At 40.5% G+C, this 17,433-nt stretch overlaps 1 protein-coding gene, 1 long non-coding RNA gene and 3 other non-coding genes across 9 annotated transcripts; all 5 read right to left on the minus strand.

The window, feature by feature from the left end:
• Positions 1-1,723: 1,723 nt before the first annotated feature.
• On the minus strand, positions 1,724-10,577 carry LOC119883130 (mth938 domain-containing protein). Of its 4 annotated transcripts, none has more exons than XM_038693660.1 (5): positions 10,416-10,577; positions 7,944-8,039; positions 3,003-3,149; positions 2,741-2,836; positions 1,724-2,151 (listed from the first exon to the last, which is right to left on the minus strand). In XM_038693660.1, exons 1-5 carry the CDS (start codon positions 10,545-10,547, stop codon positions 2,011-2,013), a joined length of 612 nt encoding a protein of 203 aa, XP_038549588.1. In that variant the 5' UTR covers positions 10,548-10,577; the 3' UTR covers positions 1,724-2,010. The 4 variants fall into 4 exon arrangements, with proteins under 4 accessions (XP_038549588.1, XP_038549587.1, XP_038549589.1 ...); XM_038693659.1 differs by having other exon boundaries at positions 3,003-3,152; XM_038693661.1 differs by lacking the exons at positions 7,944-8,039; positions 10,416-10,577 and adding an exon at positions 4,843-4,899 and having other exon boundaries at positions 3,003-3,152.
• LOC119883661 lies at positions 5,641-5,831 on the minus strand. The gene has a single exon (XR_005440731.1). It is a non-coding gene; the product is annotated as a U2 spliceosomal RNA (small nuclear RNA).
• A 2,081-nt stretch (positions 10,578-12,658) lies between the features above and the next one.
• On the minus strand, positions 12,659-12,849 carry LOC119883660. The gene has a single exon (XR_005440730.1). It is a non-coding gene; the product is annotated as a U2 spliceosomal RNA (small nuclear RNA).
• Positions 12,850-14,620: 1,771 nt separating this feature from the next.
• Positions 14,621-14,785, minus strand: LOC119883652. Its single transcript, XR_005440723.1, has one exon. It is a non-coding gene; the product is annotated as a U1 spliceosomal RNA (small nuclear RNA).
• Positions 14,786-16,212: 1,427 nt separating this feature from the next.
• LOC119883131 lies at positions 16,213-17,287 on the minus strand. 2 transcript variants are annotated; one of them, XR_005440591.1, is made up of 4 exons: positions 17,199-17,287; positions 17,026-17,117; positions 16,882-16,952; positions 16,213-16,708 (listed from the first exon to the last, which is right to left on the minus strand). It is a non-coding gene; the product is annotated as an uncharacterized LOC119883131 (long non-coding RNA). The 2 variants fall into 2 exon arrangements; XR_005440590.1 differs by having other exon boundaries at positions 16,213-16,798.
• Positions 17,288-17,433: the final 146 nt, after the last annotated feature.

The raw sequence follows: 17,433 nt of genomic DNA on the forward strand, positions 1-17,433 counted from the left end.
ACCATACACCGCGGCACCGGGGTCATGGGCTGGCCGTGATGTCCTGCCCGGAACAAGGCCACCTATCTGTCGGAGAGATTAACTGCCTGCAGGAAGAGAGAGATTATTAATGACAAATGATTAATGATTATAAATGGTTTACCATGACAGTCTCTATTTATCTATATAAATAAATAACCTCTTATATATTGAGGTTTTTTTCAGCAGAAAATTGAGGATACCAGTGTGGATGTATGAATTATTTGCCCTGTGCCTACTTGGTTCCTGAGTGTCAAAAGCTTCCCTGTAGACTCCACAATTATTTCCATGCTTTTTAAAAACGTTTTGATTGTCCTTCGCTCTGGGCCAGATGCTTCAAATCTCCCTTGGGTGTTCAAGTCCTCTGGCCCAGATGAATCGTTTGAGTACTCTTTTTTTTTTTTTTCATACTTTAATAAAAATCACAAAGGCAACTGTTTGTTTATTATTATAACTTATTTCTCGGTTCAATTCTCCACAAGGAAATTTAAACAATTTCCACCACATGTATCACGTAACGGATTTAGTTTAACGTGTACAGTGGGTTGAATTCTAAGAAACATTTTATACCATCTGCAATAATCACTCTGAACAACAACTCTGTACAGCTGCTGATTTTTATGTAGGTTTTAAATGTGTCTTTTAATGAGCCTTGTCAAAGCTGTTGTGGGACAGACACATCTATCTATATAATCTATAATTTAAATATACAGGGGTGTTTTACTTCTATTTATAAGAACACTACTAAAAAAATATTATGATGTAAATATTACTGACACACTTTGTTTTCTTACGTTACGTTGCTGCCACCATGTCACAGATTAGTACGTCCATTCAGTCAGATTAACCGGGTAGTCGTGACCCAGGGGTCACCGTGTAGAACCAGCATTAGTCTTATTAATGTCACATTAGCTAAGCCTGTGGAGGAACAAGGTTTTAGGAAACAATCAACCTGAGTTACGTTAAGACTTCATTACAGCAGCATCAGTCAGCGGGGCCAAGGCTCAGCAGCTTAATGTAAAGTGAGTGCAAACAAATACAGCAAGCACAGTGTGTGACCAAATACAGAAACGCTGCAAGTAGGGCACATGTCAGTGGTAACTTAAACGAGCTGTGTCCGTCCCTTTTATTGTCCCCTGGAAACAGTTTCCTTTGTCATCCGTTTTATTACCTCAGAGCAACAAAACCACCCACTGTGCCTCCCCTTTTTATTCAACATTAAGAATAATATAGTCCAAGCTACGAGTTTTTTGTGATCTTTTGTTTGATCTCATTACTTTTAATAATATAATTACTATTAGTTGAATTATTTACATAAATGGTGACATTAAAACCCAATAAAATAGATCTCTATAATAGCTCCTGTGTTTCAGTAAGTTTTCTGCTCACGTTCAAAACTTTCGGCACAAAATCTATCCCAAATATCTGTGTATCAAGAAAAAAAGTTGCAATATTACGAGAATAACGTCATCATTTAATGAGCAATCATAATATTTACTTAAGTCTACCTGTTCTATACAGTAGTCTGCTGTGACAGTGTTGATGTGGCAGTATACCCTTCTCTTCAAAATATATTTAAAAAATAATTTGAGCAAGCAAATGGCATTCATATAAATATGTTTTTCCCGTCACGGTGTGTCATTTGTACAGGAATATTTTTGTACTCTATAATTGTTTCTTATAAAAACAAACCAATGTCACGGAGTGGAGTTTTTTTCTCTTTTTATTATGTGTAGCAAACAAGCATAAATACATTTTCACCTCATTAAAAATAGACTCTGCTGTACATTCATTGCGTTTTACCAAAATCTCTTTTTTAACTGAGAGTTGAAAAGTGGTCATTGTACTTTTACGTTCCACCAAATTTGCCTCTAAAGTCAAATGTACTTGTACTGAATCTTCATTTTGATCTAAAAGTGATGTTTGAAATTATATCAGTGGCAAACTGAAGTTGTTTAAACAACATTTGATCTCTTCATCCTCTGTAAATCATCAACAGGTGGAGTGGAAGACCCCGCCCACCTTGGCGCCCTGCCCAGCCAGTTTGTTGTATTCAGCGACGGCCTTCTCCGTCTGCAAGACTCTGACGTCGACCCCTTTCTGCTTCACGAAGTCCAGAGTGGAGGAGGGAACCTAAGAGAAGAGACGGCACAAAACGGACTCATGGCATGTCTCCACAGAAGCTGCGTTTTTTTATTTCATCTCACGCGTGTCTAATGAAACAGATATGATCATATTTCATTCAATCCAGCTGTACTGCACCCTGAAGTGTATTCACACCGCCTCCTGTGTAGACGCGCCTCCAGCAACTACAACCCCGCCCTGTTAACACGCAGCCTCCATTTTCATGTCCAAGGTTTTTCATAGTAACATCCCAAACCAGTTAGATGATGATGACATAAAGCCCCTGGAACTGCACAGGTACTGACTCATCTGACCCATAAATGAAACCGCTGGTTTCCAGAGAATGTGGGAAACACATAAATTTACTTCCTCAAATATGATTTTGGTCACGTCCATTTCCCCTACACTGTCTGTCTTGATAGGTTTATACAAAAACCACAGAACGTAATTGAAAAAACAACATAATTTTTTCCCTGACTCTACTGTACTCATTCTACGTCTAAATCTGATAATGCAGTAAGCCTCATCAGTAGGAATTCTCAATGCATACTTGACATTGAAGTAGAATCACAGACTGTATATAAAAGTTCTGTTTTACCTGCAGAGCTTCACTCATGCCTCTGCCGATGACCAGCAAGTCTATTCCCTTCTTCAGCACCTCCTCCAGGTCAGCAGGCTGTACTCCTGGGTAATGCTGCGGAGCGAAAAGCAAAATAATATATGAACAATATCATGACAGTTAAAGGGGAAACCCCAGCGTGCTCTGCTAAGGCCTGTTGCTTATAAAGTGTCTGTCATATTGTGTTGCTAATGTACATGTACAGTGTGTGTATATATTTCAGTTTTATGGTTCCACTCACATCGGTCCCAGTCTCTCTCCAGTCCCAGGCCCGGCTGCCTCCAGGCCAGACCTTACAGTCCTTGTAGCTGGAGGAGCATCCTTTCACCTTCATGTGGCCCCAGGAGAGAGAGGCGATCTCTGGAGAGGACATGTTACGGGAGGATACCTGCTGTGAGACGAGGTTGAGACACAGACGTAACATGATGACTCTGTGCAGAGTAATGTACACGTTAGTTCCAGCAGGGCTTGAAAATCCTTTTAAAGGCCTCTCATTCACACACACAGCAGAGAGCCACCATGCAAGGTGCTGGAGCAATATGGGCTTCAATGTCTTGCCCAAGGATACTTGATGACATGTGGGAATCATGGACAACTTCTCTACCTCCTGAGCCACATCTTGTCAGCAAAACTAAAAACAAGCTTTGGCCATAACTGAACTAAGAAACTGTAACTTTGTGTTTTGGTTGGTTTGAAGACAAGGGCTATAAGAAAGGTGCATGACCTTTGTTCTAGCCCTGTGAGAGGTTTTGATAAACTTTTAACACAAGCTGTCTAAGTCCTTTGTGTTTGCCTTGATGCTCTCTTTATGTTGTTTGGCCACAGCACAAGCACATAATGAGAGATGATGGATTCATTAATGTCAAGTAGCTGAATTATATATATAAGCTTCTGTCATCCTTTGTAAAATTTTGAAAATGTTTTGCAAACTAATGTACTGTTCTGTCATTGTCTTGTTTTTATGATGAAGAAGACAACAGTATGCCACTGTTCTCTTCTCTAAAGCACGACAGGTGCATCTAAAAAAATTTAGACTATTGTGGAAAAGTAAATTTTCTTCTGTAATTTCATTAAAAAAGTAAAATATTCATATTTTCTAGATTCATTACACATAAAGTGATATATTTCCTTTTTTTTGTTTTAACTTTGGTGATTAAGACTCACAGCTCATGGATATCAAAACTCCCGTATCTCAAAATGTATTTATTTATGAATTTATAATATAGAAATGTCAACTAAAGGAGAGCTGTAATCAGCTAATTAACTCAAATCACCTGCAGAGGTTTCCATTAATGGGTGGCAGTAGATCAGTCTATAAGAACTTGGCTTGGAAATCGGAGGGTCACCGATTCGAGTCCAGCTTGGACCAAAGATACGGAGTGTGGGCTGGTAGTGGAGAGGCTGCCAAAAGCGGCCTTGTGCAAACCCCAGAAACCCCTAACTGCTCGGGGCGCCGCACTACATGGCAGTCCCCTCCTTTTGACATTTTTCCATGTGTTGTTACAATTAAATATTGAATTTCTCCTTCCAGGATTAATAAACATGTCTACTTCTAATCTCTGTCTGGTTCTGGCACTCACAGTAAACTTTTTCAGGATATTCAAATTTTTTGAGATGTACCTGTAACATTAAATACCCACAAATGTTCCAAGGGGTCTAGAAATAATTATAATCTACAAGAATCAGGTACTTTATTAGTATTGCTACTTAATATGCTGTTGATCATTATTATACCTTAGGAGTGAAAAAGGCTTCGTGATTGTGTTGAAGCAGCAGAGGATTATAACACGCAACAAAATAAGTTGAGATGATCATGAGTTTGTCAGCTGCAAAAGCCAAAACCCTCCACTGCCAGATCTGCTGTTATTCATAGGAGCTGACCGGAAGCTATTTTTGTACTGGCCATAGACTGGCTCATGCTACCCACCAAACCACTTAAATCTGTATGTCAAAATCTGGTGTTGCATTAACAAACCTCAACAGGTTAATAAAGAATTATAAACGGAGCTGCAATGCTGTTGTCAGTAGTTCATTATGTCATAAAAGGAAATCATGAAGCAAAGCCTTGTGCTGCTGCTTACCCTTTCTCGTGCCCACAGACTGGAAACACACCCCTGGTATTATTCTCCCTCCTGTAATTAAAGGGCAACACCATTCAGTTTGACTCAGATACAAACACAAGACCTTACTGCGAACATGTGACCAGATAAATGATGGTTACCAGCTCAGTAGTCAGTACTCATCAACAAGAAGTTAACAGTCCTTTCAGTCTTTACTTTGTTGTGGATATAAAAATATATGGAAACTACAGAACTTAAAGCTAATTTATTGTAAGTTGTGGCGAAGAGAATTAGCATTAGCAAGTACACTCTCGATCAACAGAGCGTCTGACAAAAACATTCTCATCTGTGGACTTGATTTGTAAATCACCTGCATTCATGTCTTTATAAACTAACTCTTTGGCCTGGCTAAATTCCTTTATTTTATGCATCGACATCCCAGACTTTCATTTTAATTGCCTAATTCTTCGGCAAGCATAAAGTAATTTAAAGCTCCCCAGTTGTTTACTGTTTAATAAACTTATAAAGTAGCAAAATTGAGCTTCACTTACACCTTGATGGATTAGAAGTAATGTTCTTCACATTAATTAATATAATACTTTAATTCTGTATACTGAGTGAGTTTTACTTCTAAAACTTTAGGTGCATATTAGTGACAATATCTCAATGTCTTTTTACTGAAGTTCTATTTTTATAGCAAATCTCTTCCTCTTTGTTTAACGATCTGAGTAACGCCGCATTCAAAGCTCAGCGTGCAGCACTGTAATAATTCTGTAGTCGGAGTAAAGTCCAGCGCACCTTTATCATTGAACACAGAGTGGGGGGTGCACCGGTCCTGGAAATACTGCAATACCAGGTCGATGCGTGGAGTGGACGGAGCAAGCCCCTATTCCATCTCCCTACTCCAAAAATCAATTTAATATATGGTCCCCGGGTAGGAGACGTATCAGATATTAAACTGATAAGAACAGATACTACACTTGATCTTAGCCAAAAGGCCGAGAAGCGATAACGTGATGACGTCGGAGGCAAAGGCCTCATTCACCGCACACTCACTTTCACTGAGGGTGGAAAAGCTGCGGGACACTTTAAGGACAGTCGGCAAATAAGAGCAGCAAAGGACAACGAGCGACAGTCGAGGAAAATGTCACGGAGTCGCTACAAATAATGTTATTTAGAAGAAAGAAACGAAAATAAAGTGGCGCCTCGACGCTTCTGGGTCACGTGGGGGGCCTTCTAATCCAATCAGAATTTAAAGCAGTAGACTCTCAACAACGTTACAATAATACAAACAACTGTGCGTATTTTACTTTAATGTTAATTCTAACAAACAAAAAGCTTTCATAACATTACAGAGTCCTCTGCGGGTGAAGAAACGGTTTGCTTTTTACGACATAGCGTCTGTTTTCAGAAACAAATGGAGCTCCGACAGTCGCAAGAGACTCTGCTCCCAGTGTGACAGAGGACATGTAGAGACAGAGCTGCACTTTCTAACCTCATGCCCTAAATATAAAACACAAAGACAAAAACACTTTGCAAACATTTCCCAAATATACCCCGAATTCGAATTCATATCACACAGAAACTCCCCTATTTACTGGGAGAAATGCCCAAATGCGAAATAATTGCTGCAAAATATGCCTCAGACTAACAAATAATTGTACAGATTTTCTGACCACAACAAAGCTCCGGTGACTATGCTAGCCGAGATTACTCTGTCCCATGAGGACTTTACACTCCTTAAGAAAGCGAACAAGAAGATTGCTGACCTTATGGAAGACATCCGACGACTTTCAGAGGAACTCAAAGAGAAAGATTCCCTGCTGACTGGCTTTATGGATGTGGTTTCAGTACAAGCCAAACAGATTGTTTCTCTTAGCGCAACCGCTAACATCCAGGACACCGTGTTTTGGGACCCCTCTAGTCTTCCCAGGCTTTCATCCTGCTCGACTCCAAAGCATCAGTCAACCTGGGCTGAAGTGGTGGTCCGTGGCTGCAAGAGAGGCTCGGACGGGGCTGCCTCTCCTCCGCACATCGGCCTCTCCAACCGCTATGCAGCCTTGTCTAACGACACTCCGGTCCATCCAGCTGATGCACCTGCGGCTTCGAGTCTCTCTGATACGGATCTCTTTCGGCGCACAGCGCCTGCCGACACTGTTGCATCTCCTCCACCGGCTGCTAACGGTGATCGGCTGGGCCGCCAGTCTGCCACAATAATTGGTGACTCCATAACCAGAAACCTCCGTTTCTTTAACGCTACCACTCACTGCTTCCCCGGTGCCACCACAGCTGACATTTTAAATCACGTCCTCCATCACAAGAGTGATAGTCCATGTCGGAACACATGACACAGCTCTTCAGCAGTCTGAGCTGACAAAATTAGATTTTAACCGTCTTCTTAACTTTTTAAATGCAGTGTGTAAAGTCCGTTTTTATCTCTGGTCCCATTCCCACAGGTGGTCGCGGTGCTGGCCGCTTCAGTAGACTCCTTGGCCTCCACGACTGGCTCCAGTCCGCCTGCAGGGCTCACCATGTGTTTTATGTGGATAATTTTAATATTTTCTGGCAAAGAATGTCTCTTTTTAAGACAGACGGACTTCACCCAAACAAACGGGGCTCAGAAATGTTAGCTGCGCACATACAGCATGTGGTGCGGTCCACACATGACTTACGTGAATGACTCATCATTCATTCAAATTTTTGAAGTACAAAAGTTGCCAATTACTTAATGTATAACAATATGTTGTGCTGTAAAAACAAAGACAAGAAACCAAACACAACATATCAAGCCTTGTAAGTGAAAGTAACAATGTGCCGCTTATGTTTAAAGTGAAATTATACAGAAGTTGTTCTAAATTTGTACAAAATACCACCTGATATTGATAGACCACACCTGTGAGTTAGTGACCACAGCAAAATATCTCACTGTCTACAACATAATCTTTTAAAATCAGGTTTTTCTGAAAAATGGTACTTTTGCCCCTGCTCTCAACTACTAGTTCTACATACAGTACCTTCAGTATCTAAATCTGATAATGCAGTAAGCCTCATCAGTAGGAATTCTCAATGCATACTTGACATTGAAGTAGAATCATAGACTGTATATAAAAGTTCTGTTTTACCTGCAGAGCTTCACTCATGCCTCTGCCGATGACCAGCAAGTCTATTCCCTTCTTCAGCACCTCCTCCAGGTCAGCAGGCTGTACTCCTGGGTAATGCTGCGGAGGGAAAAGCAAAATAATATATGAACAATATCATGACAGTTAAAGGGGAAACCCCAGCGTGCTCTGCTAAGGCCTGTTGCTTATAAAGTGTCATATTGTGTTGCCAATGTAAATTCTTGTACATGTACAGTATATATATTTATTATGGCATGCCGTTTAGGAAATTATATATATATATATGAAGTTTGTCCGTCTGAATATATGGAATGAAATCATCATCATCAGACGTCATTAAGGCACTGCCGCCATCTTGTGTTTTTGATGTGATTAATCCGTATGGATGTAATTGTGACACTATTTGGAGCATTGAAGAGATTACAAACACACTAGCAAATGCATGTACAAGCCATAATACTGGGAACCATATCCAGTAGTTCTCCTGATGAAATAATTTATTCTCTTTCATCGTGGAAGACCGAATGCAGGAAACCTCCCAGGACAGGCAGTTCCCGTTTAACAGGCAAACAAGCCTTCAACCTCACAGGTGCCCCCACAACAGCTTAAGTTAGTTTGCATCCGAATTCATCTTTTAAACACCAAAGTCACAGAAAAAATAACTTGGCAGCGGCAGTTTTTTTTGTCAATGGAGTTTGAAGAGAGCGATATAACAGCTATTTCTGGTTAAACACAGGATCTTACCCTTTAAAAAGTTACTGCCTGAGCCCTTTTGGGTGGACATATGAAGATTGTATATAGGGGTTGTTGTGGGGGGCACCTGTGAGGTTAAAGGCGTATTTGCCTGATAAACGGGAACCTTCTCACCTTCTCATTTTTTCAAGTTGCCTTTGCTCTGATTACTGCTTTGCACACTCTTGGCGAGCTTCAAGAGGTAGTCACCTGAAATGGTTTTCCAACAGTCTTGAAGGAGTTCCCAGAGATGCTTAGCACTTGCTTAGCCAGCTCACCCCAAACCAACTCGATTGGGTTCAGTTCCGGTGACTGTGGAGGCCAGGTCATCTGGCGCAGCACTCCATCACTCTCTTTTAGCTTACTTAACTTACTTAAGCTATACATGTCAGAGGTCGCACACCTCTGGAGCAACTAGGGGTTAAGTATCTTGCTCAGGGACACAATGGTGGATATCTCACAGTGGGAAATGAACCCGGGACTCCCACACCAAAGGCAAGTATCTTATCTATGCGCATATCAACACCTCCTTCTTGGTCAAACAGCCCTTACACAGCCTGGACGTGTGTTTGGGGTCATTGTCCTGTTGAAAAATAAATGATGATCCAACTAAACGCAAACCGGATGGGATGGCATGTCGCTGCAGGACGCTGTGGTAGCCGTGCTGGTTCAGTACGCCTTCAATTTTGAATAAATCCCCAACAGTGTCACCAGCAAAGCACCCCACACCATCACACCTCCTCCTCCATGCTCCACGGTGGGAACCAGGCATGTAGAATCCATCCGTTCACCTTTTCTGCGTCACAAAAGAGACGGCGGTTGTAACCAAAGACCTTAAATTTGGACTCGTTAGACCAAAGCACAGATTTCCACTGGTCTAATGTCCATTCCTTGTGTTTTCTTGGCCCAAACAAATCTCTTCTGCTTGTTGCTTCTCCTTAGCAGTGGTTTCCTAGCAGCTACTTGACCATGAAGGCCTGATTCGCAAAGTCTCCTCATAACAGTTGTTCTAGAGATGTGTCTGCTGCTAGAACTCTGTGCGGCATTCAGCTGGTCTCTAATCTGAGCTGCTGTTAACCTGCGATTTCTGAGGCTGGTGACTCGGATGAACTTATCCTCAGCAGCAGAGGTGACTCTTGGTCTTCCTTTCCTGGGGCGGTCCTCATGTGAGCCAGTTTCATTGTAGCGCTTGATGGTTTTTGCGACTGCACTTGGGGACACATTCAAAGTTTTCGCAATTTTCCGGACTAACTGACCTTCATTTGTTAAAGTAATGATGGCCACTTGTTTCCCTTTACTTAGCTGATTGTTTCTTGCCATAATATGATTTCTAACAGTTGTCCGATAGGGCTGTCGGCTGTGTATCAACCTGACTTCTGCACGACACAACTGATGGTCCCAACCCCGTTAATAAGGGAAAAATTTTTACTAATTAACCCTGACAAGGCATACCTGTGAAGTGAAAACCATTTCAGGTGACTACCTCATGAAGCTCATTGAGAGAACACCAAGGGTTTGCAGCGCTATCTAAAAAGCAAAGGGTGCCTACTTTGAGGAATCTAAAATACAAGACATGTTTTCAGTTATTTCACACTTTTTTGTTAAGTACATAATTCCATATGTGTTCATTCATAGTTTTGACAACTTCAGTGAGAATCTACAATGTAAATAGTCATGAAAATAAAGAAAACACATTGAATGAGAAGGTATATGTATATATTTCAGTTTTACGGTTCCACTCACATCGGTCCCAGTCTCTCTCCAGTCCCAGGCCCGGCTGCCTCCAGGCCAGACCTTACAGTCCTTGTAGCTGGAGGAGCATCCTTTCACCTTCATGTGGCCCCAGGAGAGAGAGGCGATCTCTGGAGAGGACATGTTACGGGAGGATACTTGATGACATGTGGGAATCATGGACAACTTCTCTACCTCCTGAGCCACATCAAAACTAAAAACAAGCTTTGGCCATAAATGAACTAAGAAACTGTAACTTTGTGTTTTGGTTGGTTTGAAGACGTTTTGAAAACTTTTAACACAAGCTGTCTAAGTCCTTTGTGTTTGCCTTGATGCTCTCTTTATGTTGTTTGGCCACAGCACAAGCACATAATGAGAGATGATGGATTCATTAATGTCAAGTAGCTGAATTATATATATAAGCTTCTGTCATCCTTTGTAAAATTTTGAAAATGTTTTGCAAACTAATGTACTGTTCTGTCATTGTCTTGTTTTTATGATGAAGAAGACAACAGTGACATGTATGTCTCTGAAGTTATATATTTCAAGCATTTTTTTGTTTTAACTTTGGTGATTAAGACTCACAGCTCATGGATATCAAAACTCCCGTATCTCAAAATGTATTTATTTATGAATTTATAATATAGAAATGTCAACTAAAGGAGAGCTGTAATCAGCTAATGAACTCAAATCACCTGCAGAGGTTTCCATTAATGGGTGGCAGTAGATCAGTCTATAAAAACTTGGCATGGAAATCGGAGGGTCACCGATTCGAGTCCAGCTTGGACCAAAGATACGGAGTGTGGGCTGGTAGCGGAGATGTTAAAGGGCAACACCATTCAGTTTTTTTTAACCAAGGTCTCTTTTATTTTCAGATATAACAAACAAAGGGAATACAATTCACACATGAAATAGTCAAATCTAGTTCCTGTCCATACAAACAAACCATCCCAGTACCCCCCACCCAAAAGTACCGGACCCCCAGAAAAATTCCATACATCCCGGCAGATTCATACATATATAATTAAAATAAGTAGGTAAACAAAAGAAAGAGACAACATCAATAAATAATAACAAACGCACAAACCAACCGACGAGAAAAAAACCAAAAACAAAGGTATGCACACATGATTGGGTTACATAGATATGTTAGTAGCTGCCATGCCTTCTACGAAGGAAATAAATGGCTGCCAAATGACAGAATTTTCTAGTGGACCCTCTTACAGTGTATCTAATTTTTTCTAAGTGAACATAACTCATGACCTCCCTAATCCATTGGCCATATGTTGGGGGGAAAGCATCTTTCCATTTAAACAGGATAAGCCTCCTAGCCAACAAAGAGCAGAAGGCCATCATGCTCAATTGACACCCAGAAAAGGTGGCATCCACCGGAGCCACGCCAAAAGGTGAAATCAGAGGAGATGGGTGTATTGTTCTCCCACATATTCCAGAAAATGCCTCAAAGATGGACTGCCAAAAATTGTGTAGCTTATGGCACAGCCAAAACATGTGCAGCAGTGTGGCAGGAGCCACAACACCATTCAGTTTGACTCAGATACAAACACAAGACCTTACTGTGAACATGTGACCAGATAAATGATGGTTACCAGCTCAGTAGTCAGTACTCATCAACAAGACGTTAACAGTCCTTTCAGTCTTTACTTTGTTGTGGATATAAAAATATATGGAAACTACAGAACTTAAAGCTAATTTATTGTAAGTTGTGGCGAAGAGAATTAGCATTAGCAAGTACACTCGATCAACAGAGCGTCTGACAAAAACATTCTCATCTGTGGACTTGATTTGTAAATCACCTGCATTCATGTCTTTATAAACTAACTCTTTGGCCTGGCTAAATTCCTTTATTTTATGCATCGACATCCCAGACTTTCATTTTAATTGCCTAATTCTTCGGCAAGCATAAAGTAATTTAAAGCTCCCCAGTTGTTTACTGTTTAATAAACTTATAAAGTAGCAAAATTGAGCTTCACTTACACCTTGATGGATTAGAAGTAATGTTCTTCACATTAATTAATATAATACTTTAATTCTGTATACTGAGTGAGTTTTACTTCTAAAACTTTAGGTGCATATTAGTGACAATGTCTTTTTACTGAAGTTCTATTTTTATAGCAAATCTCTTCCTCTTTGTTTAACGATCTGAGTAACGCCGCATTCAAAGCTCAGCGTGCAGCACTGTAATAATTCTGTAGTGAGAGTAAAGTCCAGCGCACCTTTATCATTGAACACAGAGTGGGGGGTGCACCGGTCCTGGAGATACTGCAATACCAGGTCGATGCGTGGAGTGGACGGAGCAAGCCCCTATTCCATCTCCCTGCTCCAAAAATCAATTTAATATATGGTCCCCGGGTAGGAGACGTATCAGATATTAAACTGATAAGAACAGATACTACACTTGATCTTAGCCAAAAGGCCGAGAAGCGATAACGTGATGACGTCGGAGGCAAAGGCCTCATTCACCGCACACTCACTTTCACTGAGGGTGGAAAAGCTGCGGGACACTTTAAGGACAGTCGGCAAATAAGAGCAGCAAAGGACAACGAGCGACAGTCGAGGAAAATGTCACGGAGTCGCTACAAATAATGTTATTTAGAAGAAAGAAACGAAAATAAAGTGGCGCCTCGACGCTTCCGGGTCACGTGGGGGGCCTTCTAATCCAATCAGAATTTAAAGCAGTAGACTCTCAACAACGTTACAATAATACAAACAACTGTGCGTATTTTACTTTAATGTTAATTCTAAGAAACAAAGAGCTTTCATAACATTACAGAGTCCTCTGCGGGTGAAGAAACGGTTTGCTTTTTACGACATAGCGTCTGTTTTCAGAAACAAATGGAGCTCCGACAGTCGCAAGAGACTCTGCTCCCAGTGTGACAGAGGACATGTAGAGACAGAGCTGCACTTTCTAACCTCATGCCCTAAATATAAAACACTAAGACAAAAACACATTTCCAAAATAGAAACTCCCCTATTTACTGGGAGAAATGCCCAAATGTGAAATAAGTGCTGCAAAATATGTCTCCTCATGCCATGAAGTGAGGACAACCAGTGGAACCTCAGACTAACAAATAACTGTACAGATTTTCAAATTATTATTATTTTGATCATTTGATATTTTAGTAATTGTTTTGTTTTTACATTTGATACTGATTTCTTTTCTTTTCTATTATTATTTTTTAATCAATTAATTTTTTTTGTCTATTAATATACACACACTGTTTCATTTATTTTTTAAAATATTTTTGTTGCTTTTTAACACACACACTTAACGTTTTATTTATTTATTTATTTTGATTTTTAATATTTTTTTAACACAAACACACACGCTTACTGTTTTATTTATTTATTTTATTTTAATTTTTAATATATTTTTTTCTTTTTTAAACACAAACACACATACGCTTTGATTACTTTACGCTTTAATTACTTGTTGAATGAAATGTATGGGACTGATTGTTCTTATGTTGTATGTATGACGCTTTGGCAATGTTGTTATTACATTCAGCCCAATAAGCTAATTTGAATTGAATTTGAATTGAGTCGCTAGAGGACACGAGACATTACTGCAGGTAGTACACGTTTAAATACACACAAGTACTGAAGTTTGCAGTGGAAAGATCCCACATTCAAAAATATATGCTTTAATGTGGAAACTGGAAATTACAAACTCAGATTAGTGTTTTATTTTCCGTTAGTGCCACTACAGCTGTACTTATTTCCACTTCATGCTACTTTGTACTACACTTCTGTACATTTCAGTAGCCTACTTTTCACTCCAGCTGACAGATAGTTACAAGAACAGTTACTTTGCAGATTAACAAAACGACAAGAACAAGTATGTAAATGTTAAACTGCCCAAGAGTAGTTTACCACCTCGACCAACATATCAAAATGCTGCTCACACATTAATCTATAAGTATTAACAACCCAGTACTGCAGTATTTGTATACAGTATGGGTAAAACACTGACAGGGCAAATCGTGTTTCCAGTGGCTGCTTTTACTTTTGATACTCGGAGGTTGCTGCTTCTTTTACATGAGATCAGATTTCTTCCTCCACCGGATTATAACGTGTATTAAATAATTAATGCAAATGTTAACTGCCAGTGTTTTTATCAGATGTGACTAACTCGAAGTCTTCGCAGTGATTTATAACTAAGTTCAGACACTGATTAGGTTTTAATTGAACATCATGTCGGGGGAGAGCGCGAACGCAGTCCCCACTACCACAAATTATGCAGTTGAGATTCCCGCATTTGGGGAATTCACAGGCGTCAGCAGCAACCTGGTTGTACAATGGTTGAGCCTCATCCTGGGTGAACCACCTTCTTGATCATGGTGTCTCCCCTGCCAGGTAAGTATGACTCGTTCCTCTCAGACACGAGCGCCTCTTTCTGGGAGGAACCGCTTTCTGTCACGGTTGTAGCTGAATAAACCCGCGACACCAGAAATCACCGCGATTACAGCCTAAAATAATCCCAGGAATCTCCTTTAGAGATGCTTGGAGTAAAAGCGCTGTGGAAACGTGATATTAAACGGGTTTTATAACCTTTTTATTAACGTTATGTACTGGAAATTAAGCCTGCAGCTCTACTGGAGGACAGATCCATTCAAAAAAACAACACATCACCTTAAAGTGTACAACTTCCGCATTGGATGCTGAGTCCGGGATTAGCCTATCAGAGAAGGAGAAAAACAAATTTTAGCTTTTACTAGTCGATATAATTTATTTTTGTTGGACTCCGAATGTGTGTCTACAACAAAATCTTTATCGACATCACTATGGTCGGTAATCAGTACACTTTAGTTTCCACATCTAAATATTGGATCTTTTTAAATCTCCCGCGACTCTTCTCACGGTGACGAACTGAGCTGCAGCGCCCTCTGCTGGGTAATTAAGAGCCTTCACAGTTCCTCTTAGCAAAAACAATCTTCCCCAAAGTGCTGAAGTTGTCACGAATATCCCATCGTGTTTGTTCGTACACGGCTAAGTAATGTGAAAGTTTTACTCAACAGGTGAAGGTGTGAAGCCAAAACACCTTTGAATACACGGGAATAAATGTTGATTCGTCCACGCAGTCGATAAAACTATCTAGTTGCCAGACTTTGCTGAAGCTTTGTTTGCTTCAAACTCCTAAAATATACTGATATTGTTGGCATGAGAGGAGTCTGACATTACAAAAAGATAACAGGTAAATAAACCTACCCCAACACGTCCTGACGCCCAAAACACACCTTTAAACCAGGTAATAATCACCCCCGACTCCTCAGAAATCTGCAGTGATGAAGGTCAGAGGTCGCGTTATGCAAATGAGCTCCACACCGCCTCCAATGAGTCGGTCAGATCGCTCAGTCATTTCTTTGATTGAACAGTTTACTCACGGGGACAAAACTGGCTGTTTTTCTGATTTTAATTTGGTCAGAACATGATTCTTTACTGTGATCAATAAAATAGATTTTTATTTCTCTACTTTTCTGTCTAAGTGCAGAGCCTTTGGAATAAATGCCCCCAGCTTTATACAGATGCATCAAAGAATAACTCTTACTCTCACTTTGGGATATGAACACAAGGTTGGTGTTCATATCCCAAAGTTTTCTTACATATAAGTCAGTAGGGCTGACACAAGCTGAGTACTACTACACTGAACAATAAGAATTATCAAAATAAATGTTATATAAATTACTGTATTGATGCTTGTGTAACCAGGTCAAATAGTGAGGGGTTCAAATCCCCAAATAGTCACCGATTGCCATGGGTTACCACACAAATAAAATTCAAAGGACATGAGTTTGGACTGGAAGGAAGATTTATTTAAGCAGTTAAAAAGATCTGGCTTTGGGCAATTTTATTTGCTGCACAAGCACAACAATAAAAACAAATAAGATGTGGATGCCAATACTGCCAGAGATGCTAAGGGATAAAAGCACACTGTTAAAGACACCTCAGCACCTACAGGGACCAGACCTGTGGGCCACCCAGGTGCTTTGACACCACCACTCGCACCGGCGCGCAGCCACCTAGACACAGCAAGATACACACAAACGTCACAATAAAACTAAGTAAAGCATGCACGCACAGCTGTCATACCCACCACCACATGCATTGAAGGGGAAAGGAGTTCCCACAATCCACCACCCTGTCTGTCCGTCAGAACTCTAGAAAAGGGAAAACAAAAAAAAGTGGCTAAGAAGCTGAGGAAAATCGCACAGCCAAAAACAGGGACAGCCGCCACACCCCTAGCAGATGCCGGCAGTTGGCAACCACATTCACAGGGGCCCATCCACCTGTAACAATTCTCATAAAATAGACATAACAATTCAAACACAAGTAGCAGCAGTTGTTTAGCCACTTCTGTTTTGCGTGCCTGAACAACCCTAAAATTACAAGAATTTAATTAGTTCAGTTGTCTTAACACATACTGCCAAAACATACTCGCTAAATACCCAACAATATTTACCTCACACAATGCAGTAAATAGTCAACCCAGCTCTGACTCCACCTCGTTTATGGATCGGATGTTTAGGCCCACTGCAATGTGAATCATGTTATCAAAAGGCACAAACTAGTAAACTTGCATAACTATTAGACAACATCTTTTTACCTCAGTGTTAACCACTGCCTTCTCTGTGGTGGACCTTTAGCACGACAGGCTATTCAGCTGATGAGGTCTGGAAAATAGGTGACTTAAAATACCTGTGATGAAAACAAATTAAAACATGTTCACAAGAGTTAAAAACATTTTCAGCCTTGACTCATAACTCCTACAAAACATACCTGCTCTCTAGCCACACTGGACCACAATGCCTACAGAGAGATCCTGGGTGCGCTCTATAAATCAACTCCTAAAGCAGCACAGGTGTGTGCCTGCTTCTAGAGACAGGGGGGTGGAGCTTCACTGAGAGGCTATAACCGCCCGTGGCCTTACTAGGCAAAAAGCCTGCCTATCACACTTGTATGCTGTTCCTCAAATGTAAGCCAAATGAGTAAATGTAAATGTTATCAATTGAAT

The sequence above is a fragment of the Micropterus salmoides genome, unplaced genomic scaffold (assembly GCF_014851395.1).
Source record: "Micropterus salmoides isolate LMB-PRFRI ecotype aquatic unplaced genomic scaffold, ASM1485139v1 Ms_hic_scaffold_3, whole genome shotgun sequence".
NCBI classification, from domain to species: Eukaryota; Metazoa; Chordata; class Actinopteri; order Centrarchiformes; family Centrarchidae; genus Micropterus; species Micropterus salmoides.

Coding starts and splice junctions, on each gene's coding strand:
- LOC119883130 (XM_038693659.1), bottom strand. CDS start 10,547: ATGTCCTCTCCAGAGATCGCCTCTCTCTCCTGGGGCCACATGAAGGTG. Junction 3,153..7,943: donor GCATGAGTGAAGCTCTGCAG/GTAAAACAGAAC, acceptor CTCGTCTCACAG/CAGGTATCCTCCCGTAACAT. Junction 2,152..2,740: donor GCATGAGTGAAGCTCTGCAG/GTAAAACAGAAC, acceptor CTCTTCTCTTAG/GTTCCCTCCTCCACTCTGGA.